This window comes from Myotis davidii, unplaced genomic scaffold (assembly GCF_000327345.1).
Source record: "Myotis davidii unplaced genomic scaffold, ASM32734v1 scaffold699, whole genome shotgun sequence".
Lineage (NCBI taxonomy): Eukaryota > Metazoa > Chordata > Mammalia > Chiroptera > Vespertilionidae > Myotis > Myotis davidii.
The window spans coordinates 683,014-702,748 of NW_006291007.1; the positions used below are offsets into that span (position 1 = coordinate 683,014).

At 35.1% G+C, this 19,735-nt stretch overlaps 1 protein-coding gene across 1 annotated transcript in view; it reads left to right on the forward strand.

Annotated features, from left to right (window-relative positions):
• Positions 1–19,422, forward strand: part of RHOT1 (ras homolog family member T1) — a 42,669-nt gene extending 23,247 nt beyond the window's left edge. The window contains exons 13-19 of the mRNA XM_015564131.1: positions 97–180; positions 1,878–1,997; positions 3,297–3,499; positions 4,678–4,773; positions 6,309–6,431; positions 16,784–16,927; positions 18,317–19,422. Coding sequence (XP_015419617.1) covers positions 97–180; positions 1,878–1,997; positions 3,297–3,499; positions 4,678–4,773; positions 6,309–6,431; positions 16,784–16,927; positions 18,317–18,434 — 888 coding nt within the window. The 3' untranslated portion in view covers positions 18,435–19,422. The remainder of the gene's footprint in view (positions 1–96; positions 181–1,877; positions 1,998–3,296; positions 3,500–4,677; positions 4,774–6,308; positions 6,432–16,783; positions 16,928–18,316) is intronic.
• Positions 19,423–19,735: the final 313 nt, after the last annotated feature.

Here is a 19,735-nt window from a genome sequence, read left to right on the forward strand (position 1 = left end):
TGCCCTTTTATTTGACAGTCCCACGGGTATACGTACTGATGGCAACTAGTTGCTGTGATATCTTACTATAAATATTAAAATTTTGGGTTGTTTCAGAGACAGAAGAAAATTCGTGATGATCATAAATCCTACTATGCGATTAACACTGTTTATGTATATGGACAAGAGAAATACTTGTTGGTAAGAAGTTTTCTGGTATATAAAGATTATTAGGTATATTTTTTAAAGACTCTTTGGAAACTAATTGGGTTTAATTTAATGGCTGTATGTGGAACTTTCATGTGATTTCTCCCCCCCCCCCAACCTGGCTTATTCATTGAAATTAATTTTAATTCCCTTGATATGTATGGTGATTACATGGGTATAGCCATAAGTAAAAATTCATCTATTTGTGTGTTTAATTGTATGTTATACTACAATAAGAAAGTAAAAATGTTAACTCTTCTTTACTTTTTCTTGCCCTTTTATTTAAAAAAATTATCCTCTACTCTTAGAAATTAATATGAAAATCTTAGTGCAGGTGCTTGATAGTATATCTGTAATCAGAATTTTTTATCTACTTAGCAGGGAAGGAGTGTACTTAACAAATGTGTGAGCCTAAGAAAAATGAATGAAAGAAGGGTATAACTGAAAAGATACCATGAAATGCAGTAGAAAGATTATATGTTCTCTTTTGACCCAGTCAGATTTCATTTCGAACACTGGTTGACCATTGATTAGCTGTGTTACCTCAGGCAAGTCGCTTACTCTCTCTGAGCCTCAGTTTCTCAAGTTAGCTAATATGAGAAACTGCTAACAGGTTCTTCCAGACAAATGGTCACTTGAATTTTACCCTTTATGATAAAAGGTTTTTGTCAGTTTCTTATTAAACCTTATTTATTTCCTATTCTTTACCTATTGTGTACTCAGTAAATACTGCTGACTGTTAATTTTCCTGTTTTTATTCTTACAGTATTTATAAATTAGCATCTTTCACGTCTGAATATTCATGTTATAATAGTGTTTTATTTGGAATATATTGAGTCACTTCTGACTCTACACTTCCCCTTGCTTCTCCTCAACAAAGAGGCACTATCTTATAGAACTCAGTCCTGAATTTTACTTTGTTGAATTATTATCATATCATAGATGAGATATTTCTTTAGCAGTTTTATAGTTAACATTGTAATACTTTAAACAATAAAATAAAATTTTAAAAGTGTAGGCAATAAAGTAGAACAAGAGGAGCATAGTGTGAAAAGTTCTTTGCTTTGTGTTTTTGATTGGTAGGGAGAAAAGGTAGTATGGTAGAATGAAAATAGACTTTGAATCATATCTGTGTTGAAATTTTGTTAGATGTGTTATTTTAAGCAGTTGACTTAATCTCATAGCCTGTCATCTATAGAATGTAGAGAATGTAGGTAAAGGGTCTGCCCACTACACTTTAGTCCAGCCATGGGCAAATTATGGCCCGCGGGCCGGATCCGGCCCATTTGAAATGAATAAAACTAAAAAAAAAAAAGACCGTACCCTTTTATGTAATGATGTTTACTTTGAATTTATATTAGTTCACACAAACATTCCATCCATGCTTTTGTTCTGGCCCTTCGGTCCAGTTTAAGAACCCATTGTGGCCCTCGAGTCAAAAAGTTTGCCCACCCCTGCTTTAGTCACTCAGTAAATGTTAGCTTTTGTAAATCCTAATCACCGTTTTTAATTCACAAAATCAGAAAATACTTACCTGCACTTCCCACTTCTAAAAATGGTCTGAAAATTTATGCTTAACTAGTATCTTTTAATTAGGAAGTTAAGTTAAACAAATAGTAAAACATCATGACTTTAATTATTCATTGATATTATGATATTTATGTTTTTCATTATTTTTTTCTTTTTACAAGATGCATGATATCTCAGAATCGGAGTTTCTAACTGAGGCTGAGATCTTTTGTGATGTTGTATGCCTCGTATATGATGTCAGTAATCCCAAATCCTTTGAATACTGTGCCAGGATTTTTAAGGTTTGTTGCTCTTTTGGTGTATAACTAAGTTTAACTTTATATGGAGTTTAATGGAATTGTAATGTGGTGTTTTCTAACTAAGAAAATCATTTGTGGGGCTTTTAAAAAGTATATACATCTGTGTCCTGTCCCTAAAGGTTCTGGTTTTGTTCTGAGGTGGTAAGGTCCCAGACATCTGTATTTTAAAAAACGTTTTTTCCCATGCATGACTCTGATGTGCATTCCTGGTAAGACCCCCTGTATTAATGGAAGGTCTTCTTGGCTGTTAGGGATGCCCATGGATTGTATATTGCCAGGTCCATCATGAATAATAATAGAATAAGGGGGAAAACCAGAGGCTTGAAAAGTTATTAGTCACTTTGAGATTTTAAGAAGATTTAATTCCTTTGTACATAAAACTGTATGTACAAAGGAATTTATTCTAGCATTATTTTTAACTAGAGGCCCAGTGCATGATCGGGGCCAGGGAGGGACTACAGGAGGGCTCCAGAGCATGTCTGGCCCGCCTCACTCAGTCCTGATTGGCCAGACCCCAGCAGCAAGCTCACTGGTTGGAGCATCTGCCCCCTGGCCAACCAGTCGACTGTCTGCCCCCAGTGGTCAGTGCTTGTCATAGCAAGCAGTTGAGCAGCTTTAGCATATCATTAACATATTACACTTTGGTTGGTAGAATGGATGACTGGATGACTGGACATATAGCTTATTAGGCTTAGGTTGGTAGAATGGACGACTGGATGACTGGACATATAGCTTATTAGGCTTTTATTATATAGGATAGCAAAAAACTAGAAATAATTCAGATGCATTAGAATCGGAGAGGATACTTTACCAAATTAAGATAAAATAATCCAGTGGTCTATTAAATAGCCATTAAAAACAATGGTTTTGATTTCTGAAAACATGGGAGATTCTGTATAATATATTTTTAAATGTTTATATCCAGCATGACGGCCACTATATATATAAACATGTAGTATATAAACACATGTGCTTAAGGACTGAAGGTAATATGAAAAAAGAAAATAGTGTGCTTTAAGATTGAGGACTTTATATAGATTTCTTTTTATTTCAAAATATCATGTCTTTTTCATAAAAAACATTTTCAAATTTGATGAATCTGAAGAAGCATTACACGTTTATATTGTTACCAGCATTAGAAAAGTGGCCCTGGTAGTATTATAAGACTGACCTGGATCACTATTGTTGCTTTGCCTATCCAGAGAAAAATTTTAGTACACATTTAATTAGAGTAATTTTTGAACTTGTCATCAGATTTTTGTTTCATTTTTTATTCCACAGCAACACTTTATGGACAGCAGAATGCCTTGCTTAATCATAGCTGCAAAGTCAGACCTGCATGAAGTTAAACAAGAATATAGTATTTCACCTGCTGATTTCTGCAGGAAACACAAAATGCCTCCACCACAAGCCTTCACTTGCAATACCACTGAGGCACCCAGTAAAGATATCTTTGTTAAGTTGACAACAATGGCCATGTACCCGTAAGTACTTACTCTGCCATCGTTTTCATGTTGCATGGTTCATAACGACATTGCATGCCATTATTAGCCATGAGAGTGGAACCTTTGTCCATAGAAGTTGTTCAGCAACAGAAAGATTATAATGAGAAGGTACAAATTTGAGAAAATGCAAGTTTGGTTTGGGTGCCATAATAAATTTATATAAACAGTGCTGACAGTATTGGTATAGATTTGAACATCTATAACTATCTTAATAGGGTAGTATAATAAAACTAAGCTCCCCACCCAGCATTAGAAAAACAACAGTCTTACTGCAATAAAGTGGGGTTAGCACATGTTGCCTTATGCTTGTAAGGTATTTCCATATGAACAAAAAGTTCATTTTTATATTTTTCTGTTGATTAATTGATCTTGAGTATGTGAAGGATGCTAAAATCTTTTATGTAATTAAATTATGGGTATATTTGAGTTCAGGATATGATATCTTTTTTAAGTGCTGTAAAAAGTAGTTGTAACTGGAATTCCTGCTATATAAATGTTTTACATTGTGTTATACCACAAGTTTTATGTACATTTATTGTATAGCTATACATGCATATGCACAAGCACATAACTGTGGTCATCTTCATAGTTTACTAACTGCCTTAAAATTGCATGGTTCTTAATGGCATTCTCCTCGAGCACTATGTATAAATTCTGTTTTGTAACAAGCTAGTTTTCAGGCAGTGCGTTTCTCGGGACTTTATAGTTTATTCTGTTTATAATTATGTTATTCTCTAAATTATTATTCTTATGAAAACTATGGTATAAAATAGAGTAATTGACGAAACCGGTTTGGCTCAGTGGATAGAGCGTCGGCCTGCGGACTGAAAGGTCCCAGGTTCGATTCCAGTCAAGGGCATGTACCTGAGCAGCTGATCGATGTTTCTCTAAAAAATAATAATAATAAAATAAAATAAAATAGAGTAATCAAACATTGCTATAAACTGAGTTTTTTCCGAAAGTTGTTCATTTGTTACAGATTTTTCAAGTCAGAGTTAACTTTACTGCTATTTCATTAACTACTTAATACTTGCTTTAAAATGCAGTAAACTCTTGCAGTTCTATTTATGTTGGAAGACAAGGCATTTCTATTACTATAAGATAAGCACAGCCTTATTTATGTTTTACCTTTAAAACTCTCGTGTATGTATCTACAGAGAGGATCATTACAGAGACAGACTCTCCCGAGACACGGGCAACACTGATAGAATAGAGAATTTGAGAAAAGTCTGGGTCTTTCTAAAAACTGCTTTGTAAGTTACTTTTTCTTTATGGCTTCTGTGGGATTTTGTTGACATTTTCTTATAGATGAGAAAGTCTCCTTTCTTGCCATAATTAACATTCAGTAATTATCCAGAAACGCACTGCTTGGTCAGGCTTACTGCATAACTGTGTATTATGGTGTCCTTTGTTTACTGTGTAAATGCACTATTTTAATCTTGTAAATAACTGCAACTGCGTTTTTAGATCTGTACCTTTTACTATTTTACTGCACTTTGTGTGTATGTGTGTGTGTGTGTATGATAAATGTACATACTTGGACACTTGTTCATATGGTTAACCCCAAACTCCTTCTCATGAAGCATCTCCCTGTTGCTAAGCATACTTTGCACCCCTCCTTTTTGGAGGGTGGAGCCGGTGTATGTTGAACAGTCGGACTCAGTTTATAAAATAAAAGATGGATTCCAGTATGACAGCTGGCAGTGACTTAGTAGCAGTGATATGTTCATCATCACAAGTCAAGTTTTAAATTAATTCTTGTTTTTCTCCATGTTGGGAATTAGGCATTATTGGGATGCTGCTAAATCTCCACAACCATGCCACTGTGCCCTGTGGTCTCATCCGATCTCACAAGCTAAGCCAACTCAGATTGGGCCAGTCCTTTGACTGAGAAGCCTTGCAAAAAATGTTCAGGTGTTACAGGAAGTGATGGCATTGGTTCATCAGGTGGCGCTCTTCTGTGGGGGTTCTGCACCAGCACCTCTTCAGGGTAGTGTGATTCAGGCTTTGTGTGTCTGAGTGGCTCTGACCACTGAGCAGTCATTGGAGACCCCTACTTTGGTGGTTAGGGCGGAGGTGAAATGGGTTGCCCATGTGCCTGTGCCAACTAGTACAACTCCACTCAACCAGAAAGGAGTCAGAAAGCCTCCCTAAATTTCATATCTAATACCAGTTGGATCATTGTTGGTTTTTACATCCTTACCCAGAGTTTCATAGTAGCAGATGAAATTAACCCTCTATTTTGTTCAAAATGCAGCTCTTTGATTTCCTTTGGGAATCAAAGTGCTTGATATTTCAAAGATGATGTTCATATCTCCTCGGGGTTTGAATATACTCGTCTTTTGATTTTTGTGTGTATTTGTCACTCTTCTTCTTCCTGGTTTTCAGGCATGTGTGTATGCTGAGGGAAGAGGAGGAGGAGGAGGGAATGGTTATTTAAATGTTAGTAAATTTTGTCTATTTGGTGGGTGCTATGGCTTACTCAGTTTTTCTTTTTATTAATTTAGATGAGGGTGCCAGCTATTGCTGTGCATATTTATTCCACTAAAACTCCTGTAATAATAATTCCATCTCCCTTGTCCTTAGATTTTCTATAGGGAGGGAAGAGGGAGCCAAAGCTGTTTACTATATTTTTTATATATGTGGAATTCTGCACAACTTTAGCATGCCCCACACTATCCTTTTCCTTAGTGTTGCTTATGCCTAATTTTTTTAACTTGGCACACCCTGACTTGTGCCATATTTGTAAGTAAGAACTCAACTCCTGTCCTTCTGTGTGTTTTCGCAGCCATGCCCGGTTACGCTGTATGTGCACCTGCAACAGGTGTACATTTTGCATCTGTCAGAACTTCCTCAACTCAGAGTTGCTGCAATCTATAAAGAACAAAATCTTCACTGCAATTCTTAACAGGTTCTTAACTTTATTTACTGGGTACCAGGCATTCTGTTAAAATACAAAAGGAAAAAGTGGATAACTATTTATTACACTTATACTTACTTACAAAGACAATGAGCTGACTGATGCCCAGCTAACTTCCATTAAAATTCTCACTGTGGTGACAGTATGTAGATTTGGAATCATTCTTAGTAATGTCTCTAAATTCATAGATATATTTAGGGGACTATAAAATTTGGGGTTGTTTTTTTTTTCATTAAGGAAGCTAAAGTATCTTTCATATTAGAGGATAATATGTATAAGGAGATTAAAAGCTTTTGGCTGAGAGTTGTAGAAATAAATTGGGACATTCGTAGTAAGGAAAAGACATGTTGATCCCAAGTGTTATAATGTATTTAGTGTACATTCAAATAATACAACTTATTAAACCCATACCAATGTGAACAATATCTTGGGTTTGAACAAATTATCTACTTTAAGTGCCTGGAATGTTTATTTGAAAGAACATCATTTCTGGAAATGAGGATAGTAACCAACTTTAAGGATTCAAAGGAATATGGAAAAGAAAAAGAGATCTATAGTATTAGTTTTTGAGGTCTTCATAAATGAGTCCAAAACATGACATATGCCTAGAAAGTAATATGCTTTGAAAAATGAAAGAAAAATAGGATATATATACCTTCCCTCAAAGCAGTGAATTTGGAGGGTTATATTCTTATTCTGGTCATGCTACCTTTGTTCAGATTTATTTTACATTTTGTGAGCATTTAAGAGCTATGTAATATTAATTTATATCTAATGTTAAATTTTTATGTGTCTAAGGATGAATTAGGATTTTGAACTCATTCAAATGTCATTGGGAACTGGCCTTGATTAAGACAGATGATCAAGCTCAGTAGACTTGGATGAGAAATGGGTCAGTTAATTTGTTTACCATTGGACTTTTGCTGAGGACTAGGCTCTGACTATACCAGATGAGCAGGATAGTTTGTGTCTACCAGCAATATAGTAGGTGTGGCTATGAAACAGGGAGACTGTAGCTTATGTGAGCCAGAAACGGACTTTGAAATCTTTCTAAATGAGCTTTGGGGAGGCTTTGAGCACTGGCAGCTCTGCGTAAGAATGCAGCCATCTCAGGTGCCTGCTTTGAAGGGATCCCCACACCCATTTGGTGGTCAAGTTCTGCCTCTATCCCTAAAGTAGCAGTGCAGATTCTCTCATTGCGCCTGTCTGAGGAACTGCAGGCTAGTTCAGACCTCAACGTTCAGGAGCTCTGATTTGGACATGGTAGAGGTGGAAGGGAGTCTAACGTTCTTCTGGCCTACCCTCCCATTAGAATGCCTTTCTGCAAGTCTTCCTGAGAGCGTGCTGTTTGTCTGCTGGTGGCTTTCCTCGTTGGAGAGGGCTTTTTGTTTTTTATTTTATTTTGTTTTTAACTAAAATGATTTCCCTATAACTTTCTTTCCTTTAGTTTTAGTTCTGCCCTTTAGAACAACATACGACTATTCTACTCCCTCTTCAACATAGCAATCCTTCAGACATTTGAAGACGACCATCATGTCTCCCCTAATTTTCTCTTCTCCAGGTAGAACATCCCCATTTCTTTCAGCCTTTTCTTAAATTAGATGGTTTAGTGACTTCATCATTCCTGGTTGTCCTCATCTCAAAGCCCCTTAGGTTTTTAGAGTACCTCAAAAGGTGCCGCTGAGAATGGGGACCAGTGCTCCAGGTGTGACCTGACTAGTCCAGAACAGTGGTCAGACGTGTTCCATGGTTAAGACAGCACCTGTCTACTGCATGAGTTAACGTTTTAGCAGCCCCATCCCACTGTTGATGCATTTTAATCTTGGGGTTAATTGAAATCAAGATTTTTTTTTCATATGAAGTGCTATTAAGGCAGTGTCCACTCCTCTCTAATTGTGTATTTGCCATTTTTAGTTGACTCTTTGAATCTAATTGCAGGTACATATGTATCTCTATTAAATGTCATATTCTTTTTTATCCATTTGTTCTAGCTCAGTCATTTCAAACATTATTTTGTCATTTGTCCCACTATATATCTCTCTCAACATTGTGTTATTTGCAAATTTTGTAGATATGTCTTCTTTATCTTTCCAGTTGTTGATAAAAAATAATGTCCAATACCCAGAGATTGGAGAGAGCGGGAAAAAAAAAAAAAGCGCTCAAGCCCTATAGCACTCCACTAGAGGACTCTTCTCAGCGCCATAGGTTCAGAATTCTTGGAGAAAGATTATTTTGTCAGTAAAAAATATTTTATTATCCAGGCTATAGTTTATCTTATTATCTTATGAGAGATTTCATGGAGGGCTTTTTAAAAATAAACATATACTCTCTACCACATTCCTCTCATCTACCAGCATGGTAATTCCATCTAAATAGGAAGTGACATCTATTTGGTGTTTTATTCTTGGTGAACCTACCTTGGCACCTAGTAATTGCTGATCACAAACCATGTATTTTATTTATTCGACAAATCCTTGTTTGTCCAGAATTGCAGATTAATTTATTGTCTGCACCTTAATGACAATTTTATTCTTAGATCAGCTTCCAAATGAAATAGGTTGAGTGTGCATTATTGGATAAGCTTACTCATAGTATATTATTCTATACAGTGATCCTCGAGCAGAAATCAGTACACTTTTTCATATTTATTTATAAGAAATAATTTAATGGTGATGTTGCAATACATCACTGATACCTGATAATCAAGAATGGAAGGGATGGAAAAGAAAAGGAGGGAAACCTTTAAAGAACTCCTTCCTGATCCCTGATAGTATTTCAATAATTTATTTCATAGAAATTTAAAAGTTGTATATTAAAGTTTCTTCTGGTTTACAAAAGGATGTAAATAAAGTTGGTGGGAGTAGAGGCCCAAATTAAGTGCCTACAGGATCTAGATAGAAAATGTAAATGAATGAAGGTGACCAACTTTAAAAAATAAGAGAGGTGGGACTATGACAGGCCCTGTCTAAAAGAGGCCCCCACAGCTCAGCTCTGGACTTTTGTTATTGGTGTTGCCAGGTGTTCTGATTCTATGAGACTAGAAATCAGGGTTTTTATGTGAAGTTTTCTGTTATTTAAATGGCAAATTTTAAAAGTACAAATCAGAAAAAACAAAACCTGTTTACAGGCCACCAGTTTGCAACCTCAGTCTTAAGATATGACTTACAGTTGTAAAAATGAAGGTATACACACAACAAAGTACACCTAAGAAATGAAAATGTCTCTTAACCCTCCTTCCCCTTCCCCATTTTACTCCTTTCTTGTGTAAAATTTGAAAAAGTTGCAGGGCAATGGGGTGAGAATGGAATCACCTTATCCTAGTATTTCTCAGGTTTTGGCATCTTAGGTGGTTGGTCACCATTGTTTTGCCTGGTGAGGTATATCTTAATGTTACATAATGATTAATTGAATACAAGTCATTTAAGAATTTTTCACTGTAATTAAGTAGGGATTCTCACTCAATACTAACTCTTAAGTCTTTGGTTTTATAAATCTTCCATGCCTAATTTTTTATTTGGAACTTTAAAAGAGCAGTTTTAAATTTTTGATTTAAGCAAAAAGTTTCATCAAATTTCCGCAAAAAAATTGATAGACAAATATTGGTACATATAGGTTGATCTCAAATTAGCACAGTTTTATTGTGCATATAAAAATTTCGATCCCTGAAATAACTTCCAGAGATAACGCATGTTTGAGATCACATACTCCCTTTATCTCAAACCCCTCCCTTTTATTTATTTAAATACTTAATTTAAGTACCTGCTTTGGATAGGATCTGCTGTGAGCCTGGGCAAAATAAGAAGAAGAAGATAATGGACCTACCCTTAAGTATTTTTCTAAATATTATGTTGTTCAAAATTTTTTTCTTATACTTTGGTTATATTTTCAGTGACCATAGTCCCATGCCAAAAAAGGAAGTGCTAGAACCTCACCATGAGAGGATTTAAGCCTATTAGTTATTTTATACTTACGCAAGTTTAATAGATTCATTTCTGAAATTGTCCATCTTTTCCCTAGCTATGTGTTTTTGACCAGTAAAGATTGTCTTTTTTGGACCTTATTAACTGGCCGTACAGATTTTAAGTAGAAAATTGTAATGAAAATGTTTTCCCAATTTAATTGAATGTATAGTGATTTCAACATGTGAGACAAGTGTTAAACTATGTGTTTTACATGTAACTTTGGTAATTACAGGCTCACCCTTCAGGTCTGGATAAGTTTATGTTTTTCTTTATAATAATTTATAATTAACTAGAATTATTTTGATTTAAATACATTTGGAGCATAATTAATGTGGTCAGATTATTTTAATCTTTGGTAATGCTTTCATATCATGTTACTGAGGGAAAATATCTTTTGATTACATTTTTATTTTTAAATACCTTTTTAATGTGAAAGTATTAAATGATTATGTAGGGGTGAGCCTGATTGTTGGTTTGAACTACGCAGGATTTTAGTTTCTTATTTATTATTCTGACTTCAGACACTCCTACTCTGTATGAAGATGTTACTATACTATGGAGTGCTCTGAACTTTAATGTGTCCCTTCCTTTAGGTGTTCATTTTCATTTGTTTGTCGGTGCCATTGAGTCATTTTTTAACTCTTCTCAATCTCTTTCCCAGCTAGTTTTCTGTCTGTACCCATTCATCCTACCCTATAATTCAACTAAAGTGGTTTATTTACAGTTTATTATTTTGTGAGATTTTCTTTTTTTTTTTTAATTTTATTTTTTATTACAAAGGGTATTACATATGTGTCCATTTTTTTCCCCGCCCTAGTGTGAGATTTTCTTTGATATTTACTTTGGATTTAGGATTTCTTTTATTCCATTTTATTATTTGCACTAGCCATCTAAATTATTTGTTCATGTTACTTCTTTTTTTAAAGTATATTTTTATTGATTTCAGAGAGGAAGGTAGAGGGAGAGATAGAAACATCAATGATGAGAGAGGATCATCGATTGGCTGCCTCCTGCACGCCCCCTACTAGGGATCGAGCCTGCAACCCAGGCATGTGCCCTTGACTGGAATCGAACCAGGGACCCTTCATTCCACAGGCCAACACTATTCACTGAGTCAAACCAGCTCGGCTCATGTTACTTCTTAAGCTCAGTAGCAGCATTTTACTTTAGCCACCACGTGGATAGTTCACACTATTTCCACAGACTCAAAGATATGATGGACAGTCATATCCATTGTATTTTTTGCCCTATTTTTTAATGTATTTTTAAAATTGGATGTATATGACACTTAAGCCATTCATAATGACTTACTTCATTTGCCCATATTGCTTTAATAATCACCTAATTTCAATTTCCTCTTTTACATAATTTTAAATTATGTTATTTAATGTAAGAGCCCCCCATTTTTAAGAAATAATTTTACTTTCGTCATACCAAAATTAACTACCTTTTCATAGGATTGCTTTATGAAGAGGATAGGTTCCTAGAAATCTTAATGTTGTAGAGATTCTGTTGGGACTGTAAGAATTCTTAGGATATTATGTTATAGTAACATACTGTATGAAAGGAAGTCTGTCCTGCATTTAGTTTTATATGAAACTTCCATATTCCTTTATATGAAAGCCCTTACAAGGCTTTTCTTTGGATTTGAATACTTATCATAGTTTAAAATGATACAGGAGATCGTGTTGTAGATTCTCATTAAGCTGCTGCTGCATATAATTTAAAATATTTTTGCCATTTGGTTAATATATTAAAGAGCACACAAGATGGAATTTGCCTATACTAATCTTTAAGTATCAGTAGTTATCATATATATTATGTTTCCCATGGCATATTCCCATGTACCTATGATCATCTAAATTTTTATTGTAATGCTTGGTAAAGCATTTTTTTTTACATTGATGCACACCTATGTCCTTTTCCAAAGTGTGTTACTATTTAGGCATGCTCAGTTAACAGTTTTCTTATGACTTTTGTGTTGTAATTCATCTTTGTTGGATACATACTATATTTTGATTTTTAACCTATTTTGAGAAATATCTTATTAGAATATTCATGCCTACTAATTCAGTCAGGAAAATTGTCATTATTAAAATTATTATTAACAATACAAGCATTTTTATTAGAAATAAATATTTAAAAAAATACTTCAGGAAAAATCATTGAAAGGAATAAAAGCAGGGAGGTTTGGAATTTTTTTTATGTGACTTATTAAAAACAGAAAACTTAATTAGAGTTTTGGTGATCTCAATACAGTTTTTAACTCGGGTTAGGTAATTGAAATAGCAAAAAGCTATATATGATACGTATGAGCCCTAGTAACTTTAGGTTACATGCATGACCATTATATAGGCTGTTTCAAAGTATTAACTTAAAACTCCATACCTGAGATACATAGATGGATTGAATTATAAAATTAGAAGATCATTCACATTAGTGCATTTGTACACCTCTGAGTTGTGTTTGGAAAGGATAAAATGATGAGTGACAAAAATTAAAAATAGAAAATTCAAATTTGTTTCTGACAAGCTTTAGGGGAGGCCTGATAAAAGTCTGGGTAGAACTACTCTTCTACAGTCTCTGAGTTTTGTTACTTTTCAGTATGTTCTACTCTACTGTTCTGTCCTCTGCATAATAGTTTGCAACCCAAAACATGGTTAATCGATATCTGGATCTCACTGAATTCTCCCCCTTCCTCACATTCTAATTTTTGCAGATTTTTAGATCTCTTTAATATAGTTTCCATATCCCAGATATAGAAAGTCCTGTGACACATAAAAAAATTAAACATATCCTATGAGAGTAGCTAAAATGGGTTTAATGCCATTGAACCCTTTGGGATTTGATTATTTTATGTTTCTAAATATTGCAATTGATAACATTTCCTTTTATTATTATTTGTTCAATACATTTAACCAATAAAGATTTTGAGTCTTGTTCTTATATTCACCATAAATTGCAGAGTTAATCAAAAGCATCTTGTATGCCTGCTTTAAGGCATTCTGCGCAGAGGTACTTGGGAATTTTGGTCACTCTGTTATATGCCTGGTATGACTCTTCACAAAGAGAATTCTTTTTCTTTTTGTTTCACCCGAGGATATTTTTTCCATTGATCTTTTAGAGAGAGTGGAAGAGAGAGGGAAAAACAGAGCAACATCAATGTGAGAGAAACCCATCAATTGGTTGCCTCCTGCACGTGCCCCAACCAAGGCCCAGGCCAGGGAGGAGCCTTCAACCAAGGTGCATGCCCTTGACTGGAATCGAACCCAGGACCCTTGGTCCACTGAGCCAGACCTAGGCTCAGTGCCACAAAGAAAATTCTTAATTTAACTCTTTATTGCCTGAATTTTGAAACATTTCCTTCTCTCTGCCTTATTAAGTAGCAGCCTTAATAATACCCAAGCCCATTTAGCTCAGGTACAGACACATAAACCAATGTAATAAAAATGGAGAACAGAGAAAAAAGAAATAATACCCAAGCCCAAATATAGTGATCGGCTCCCACATCTGTGTCAGGAAGTGTTTGTCATCTGATGGACATATGTGCCTTCGGCACTTCTCAGACACAAAGCCAGCATCCACCTACGAATTGAAAGCTCTGATAAGCTTCAAATGATTGATTAAGGTTATATTTCAGCAGTTAGTCATCATTTCTTATGTTCTAAAAGAGATACTGCTGAACTAAATGATCTTATTCCAAATAGAGTAGGAAAATGTAATGATTCTGGCATAGCAATAGATTTTTTTTAAAAAAGAACCTTTATACACACACTTGCACACACACATTTTTTAACCCTGTAATATTCATCTTGGGAAACTATCTTAAGGAAACTATCCTAAATATAGAGAGAGATCTTATGTAGAAAGTTATTCATCGCTTTACTTATAGTCACCAGTAAATCGAGAATAGCCACCATTAGGATAATAGAATATAATGTAGCTACTTAAAATTGTTTCCATAATGTATGGAAAAGTCCTTACATAATAGTTTTTTTAAAAGGATATAACATTATATAAACTATACACATTGTGTTTGCAGCTGTGTAAGAAATACATAGAGCCTGGCTTGCATGGCGCAGTGGTTGAGTCTCCATCTATGAATCAGGAGGTCACCGTCCAATTCCCGGACAGGGCATATGCCCAGGTTGCAGGTTCGATCCCCAGTGTCGGGTGTGCTGGAGGCAGCCGATCAATGATTCTCTCTCATCATTGATGTTTCTCTCTCTCCCTCTCCAATCCTCTCTGAAATCAATAAAAATATATTTTTTTCAAAAAGAAATACATAGAAAAAGTCTAAAAAGAAATGCCCCAAATTTTAATTAGTTGCCTAGGACTCCGTGGTCGGCAAACTGCGGCTCGCAAGCTACATGCGGCTCTTTGGCCCCTTGAGTGTGGCTCTTCCTAAGCCTTAGGAGTACCCTAATTAAGTTAATAACAATGTACCTACCTATATAGTTTAAGTTTAAAAAATTTGGCCCTCAAAAGAAATTCCAATCATTGTACTGTTGATATTTGGCTCTGTTGACTAATGAGTTTGCCAGCCACTGCCTTAGGTGATAGAACTGTCGTTGATTTTTTTCCCTACTTTATTTTGTACATATCTTACAATGAGCATATATTACCTTTTTAATACTAAAATACTTTAAGAAGTAAAAGTATGCAATAATATATGATATATTATAATTCTAAGATGATATTTTATGTGAGTCATTTTGAAAGAATTATACTTTTGAATTATGGAAGAATTATTTTTGCTTGAATTTAGAAATGAATTGGGAGGCAGCTTTATGAAACTGTTATTATGCTTCTACTTGAGCCCTAAAATGAGAAGCATGACTCAGTTCTTAATACTTATGAAATACAATTAAGATGGCACTCTTCTTTTTTTGTCTGTTTTTTCAAATGTTAATCCTCACCCAAGGATATATTTTTCATTAATGAGAGAGAGAGAGAGAGAGAGAGAGAATCATCAGTGTGAGAAAAAATCATCCATTGGTTGCCTCACGTTAAGTCCTCGATCAGGGATCGAACCTGCGACCCTTCAGTTCACAGGATGACACTAGCCAATGAGCACGCCAGCCAGCAAGATGGCACTATTCTTTATTCAGATGTTTCAGTTACCTAAGCAACAACAAATGTGCCATCCATTAGAAATGCTTTCTGTTCTGTAAATAGAGCCTTGTTGGTGCTGCTTTTAAATGCACATGGCAAAGGCATTGGAATAGTTCTCCAGGTAGCTTTCTGTGTCTAGAAGTGTGATTGTCCATGTCTAAAAGTGCCTGAAACAACTACTGTAACATTAATGGAATCATTAAAATATATTCTGAGTTAATAATTGCCTTCAATTTTTAACTAGCTATATCTTGAGCATGTATCTATGTTGTTTGTATATAAATATGAACTGTTTTGCCTATGGAAGGTTATACTACAGCTTGGGGAAAATAATTACTATCTGAAAATGCAAAAGAAAACTAAGCAATAAAGTCAGTCAGAATACATTATTTTTTGAATGGTATTACTTTCTTAAAATACAACAAAAGGAGCTATGATCATAAGCTTCTATACTTGAATATTTATGAGAAATTATTTTGACTGATTTTAATGTGATTGCAGCTAGCTTTAATCCTAACCCCTTTCTCTCCCTAAGTTAAAAAATAAATGTGAAAAATTTTAGCAAAATCCTCCATCAGTGAAAATGCACAGAAATCACACCGACACCAAAGCTTGAAGCGAAAGCTCTGATGCACATTTCACCTGTGTTCTCACTTTAAATTCTGTACATCTCTATTGGCTTGGGATTGTAAACTTTGAAACCGTCACCATAAGATCGTAACAGTCTATGAATTTGGAATGTTGGGCTCAGTTTTTCACAGATGTATTTTGTAGGTTTTGGTAGTCTGAAATTAGAAACATCTATAAACCTTCTGATTAATAGTTGTTAGCCTCATTTTGAATGAATACTTATGGCCACCACATGTTGTCAGGTACTGCTTAGGGCAGTGGTTGCCAACCTTTCAGACCTCACGGACCACCAGTTGGTGACTGCTGGCTTAGGGTATTGGTTTCAAGGGCTTCCCTTAGTGTTGTGGATATACCAAGATCAGCCTCTGAGGGATATGTAGAGAATGTATATTACAGCCTTAGGTTTCCTTGCCTATTATGCGAGTATTTTAAAGAGTACATATAGATAGATTTTTTTTTTAAGTTTTGCAATTTGCTATAGAATACATTTATTTTAAATATAGAAAGCATAAGGTGTATCATATAGGGTGGCAACTCAATTTCTGTGTGGGCTGTTTAATTGAGAGACGTTATTTTCAGTCTCCTTCTTTTGTGAGCTCTGCTGTGAACCGCAAATTGTGTGCATGTGTATAAAAGGTTAAGAGCCCGGGTAGCTGAGTGGGGTGCCATGCTGTTAGCAGACGACGAAGGCAGTATTACTCACCAGGTGCACGCCGTCAGCTCTGTTGAAGATTCCATCTTCATGGAGTCATCTCATGGTCCACTTTTTCTTGAAGCCAGGTAACATTTCCCACAAGCAGTGGGTTGTTGACCTTGTTGGAGTTTTTCCAGCTGGAAAAACTCAAACCTAAGTAGTCTCCTCCCTAACTTTAAACAAACAAATCAATAAAAAGAACATTGCCTGTTGAAAGGACTAATTCGAAAGGTGGAATGAATCTGTGTTATCACTTTGCTTTGCAAAATAATAATTATGTAAGGAGTGATTTTTTTTAAATAGAAACTGGGGAGGATAAGAAACCGGAGTGCTGAGTGTTGTTTTGCAGGGTGCCAAGCATGGAGCGCTCTGGATTGTAGTATAGTCTTGTTTCCAGGAATGTACAGATTGCATTTTGTGATAACTAATCTGATCACTCTTTGTCTATTACTGAGGCACAGTAGTTTTATACAATTTCTCTTCTTGGCTCTTAACTCTTTTGCATGTAACAGTGTCTTGGTCTTTTGATGATGTATGATTTTTGCTTCAAACTTGTTTGTTTAACTTACTTGTAAAATAACCTGAACTAGACAGTCTAAGCTCTTAATTCTATATCACCTCAATTGTGTTCACTTAACTAAAACTTCAGTGACGCTTGAATAAAATGTTCCAACCTTTGCTTTAAAGCTTTATCCTCTTCATGGTAAGCTGTCATACTTGAGACTCTTGAGGGTGCTTAGCAGTGTTATTAACTGAGCATGCTCACAAACTCAGTTTGTGGTACAGGCTGTCCCTGTTCTTGTCATGCATAATATGGCTTTTTTTTTTTTACATCATTTACTTTTCATTCCATCATGTTACACTATGTCCTTTAGTTGATACCATTGTCACTGCCTGTCCGACTAATACCAGAGTTTGTTTGTTTGTTTTCCTTTCTTTAATCAGCATTAACCAAATTAATGCAAACTGGTAAATCTTCCCCACCCCCTTTGCTATTTTTGGGGTAAATTTTTATGGGGCTCAGTATTTCCAAAGTTGACTTTAAGCATTGCTCTTAGAAAAGTATTGTCACTTGTCGCTTAACTGCTTACAAGATAGCTTTCAATTCCTGGGGACTCAAAATTGCACATTAAGTTCCTTTCATTTTGAAGGACCATGGTGGTATTAAAAAGTGGTACATGATTTGTCTAAGTTCTCCATTTCCCGTGTGAAGAAAATGTATAAAAATTTAAATGTTGTTTACTCTCAAATAGTAGTTCATTGTAAAGACAGTTATTTTTATTGATTTCCACATTGCAAGGTAATGATCAACTAAGCAATGTACATGTGGCTATACTGATAAATGTTTTTAATTAAGCATTACCGTATGCAATTAGCCTGACAAGTGTGCTAATACTTCCCTAAAAGTAGACTGTCAATACTGGTGTTTTCATACTAATCATGTTTTCAACATTAATTATATTTTCTGACTACAGGCACGTGACACAAGCTGACCTCAAGAGTTCCACGTTTTGGCTTCGAGCAAGTTTTGGTGCTACTGTTTTTGCCGTTTTGGGCTTTGCCATGTACAAAGCATTATTGAAACAGCGATGATTTAAAACAAAAAAATACTGGCCCCTACCAAAAACAAATACTTTTATGTACATTCTGAATGCTTTAAATTCTGCTAGAAATATTGACATATTTATACATGCAGAGTTACTTTATTAATTATTTGTAATTCGTGCATAAGAGTATTTTAACGATAGTTGTAACTGCAGTATTGGCTAGCATATGGAAAGAAACAGCTTAACAGCCAGACTAAAGTGGCTAAATTCCAGAGGCCAAAAGGGAATGTTTTGTAAATAATGTACATATTCAGGCAAGATATGGTCTCCCAAACTGAGTTCTAGAAATGATATTTCTAGATGTTTCTACATGGTATTGTTAGTGCTCAGTTGGCTCACTCTCCTAGGCTTAAGTCAGTTCAGAGATTGTATTTACTCATGGATCACTTATTTATTTACATTTACTCCGAATGTTCTTTGGGTCCTTCAAGTACCGGAGGCACAATTTACCACTTTCTCTCCGTTTGTAAAAACAAACAAGTCATTGTCAGCTTACCAGCACAACCTTCTTTCAGTCACTTGGGTAGGCCAGCCTGGAAGCTACCGGGCTAGCTAGACAATTGTAAAACTGAGTGTGAGGAGCTTTAAGGAAGGAGGAGCTAAAGGCAATTAGAGGTGTTACCTGCGCGATTATGTTGCTTCCTTTGTCAGGATGTTGAATTTTATAGCCCTTTCAATCAAATGAGAAAAAAGATTTGTATATTATCAATGTTTTTAGTTCAAATAAACAGTCACCACTGCAACAATTGAATTTCCTCCCAAAGTGTAAATCATTCTACAAGGGCTGTGTCTGTCCTAGTGATTCAGCAGCTGCATGTATCATGAAGTGTTCTATGTCTGTCTGGGATAACCTAGAAGCAGCACTTTTTTAAATGGTAAAATAAGTCTAATGAATATAAACTCTCATGATAAACCTATTTTTTCCATCATTGACCTTTTCAAGTATTTAAATAAATGACCACTGTGTACTGTGATCCTGGGTTTTGTGTCTTACAAAGTAAATATTCCTGTATAGATGTAAGTGAAATTCTGTGCTTTCTATCTTCCTACCTTGAAAGTACTCATTATATATAAAAATATAATACTCATTAGGAAAGAAGACAAGTATGATTTGTGTGTATAATAGGAAATCAGAGACTAGATTGTTGTTTTCCTCTGCACACACTTCACTAGTATTGTTTCTACTATAATTCACATGTTTCTTTTCTCCTTTAGCGTGGACTTTACCCCTTTGCTCTTCTGAGAAATGTTTTCTCATAAGATCACACTTCTCTTTTTTTTTTAAAT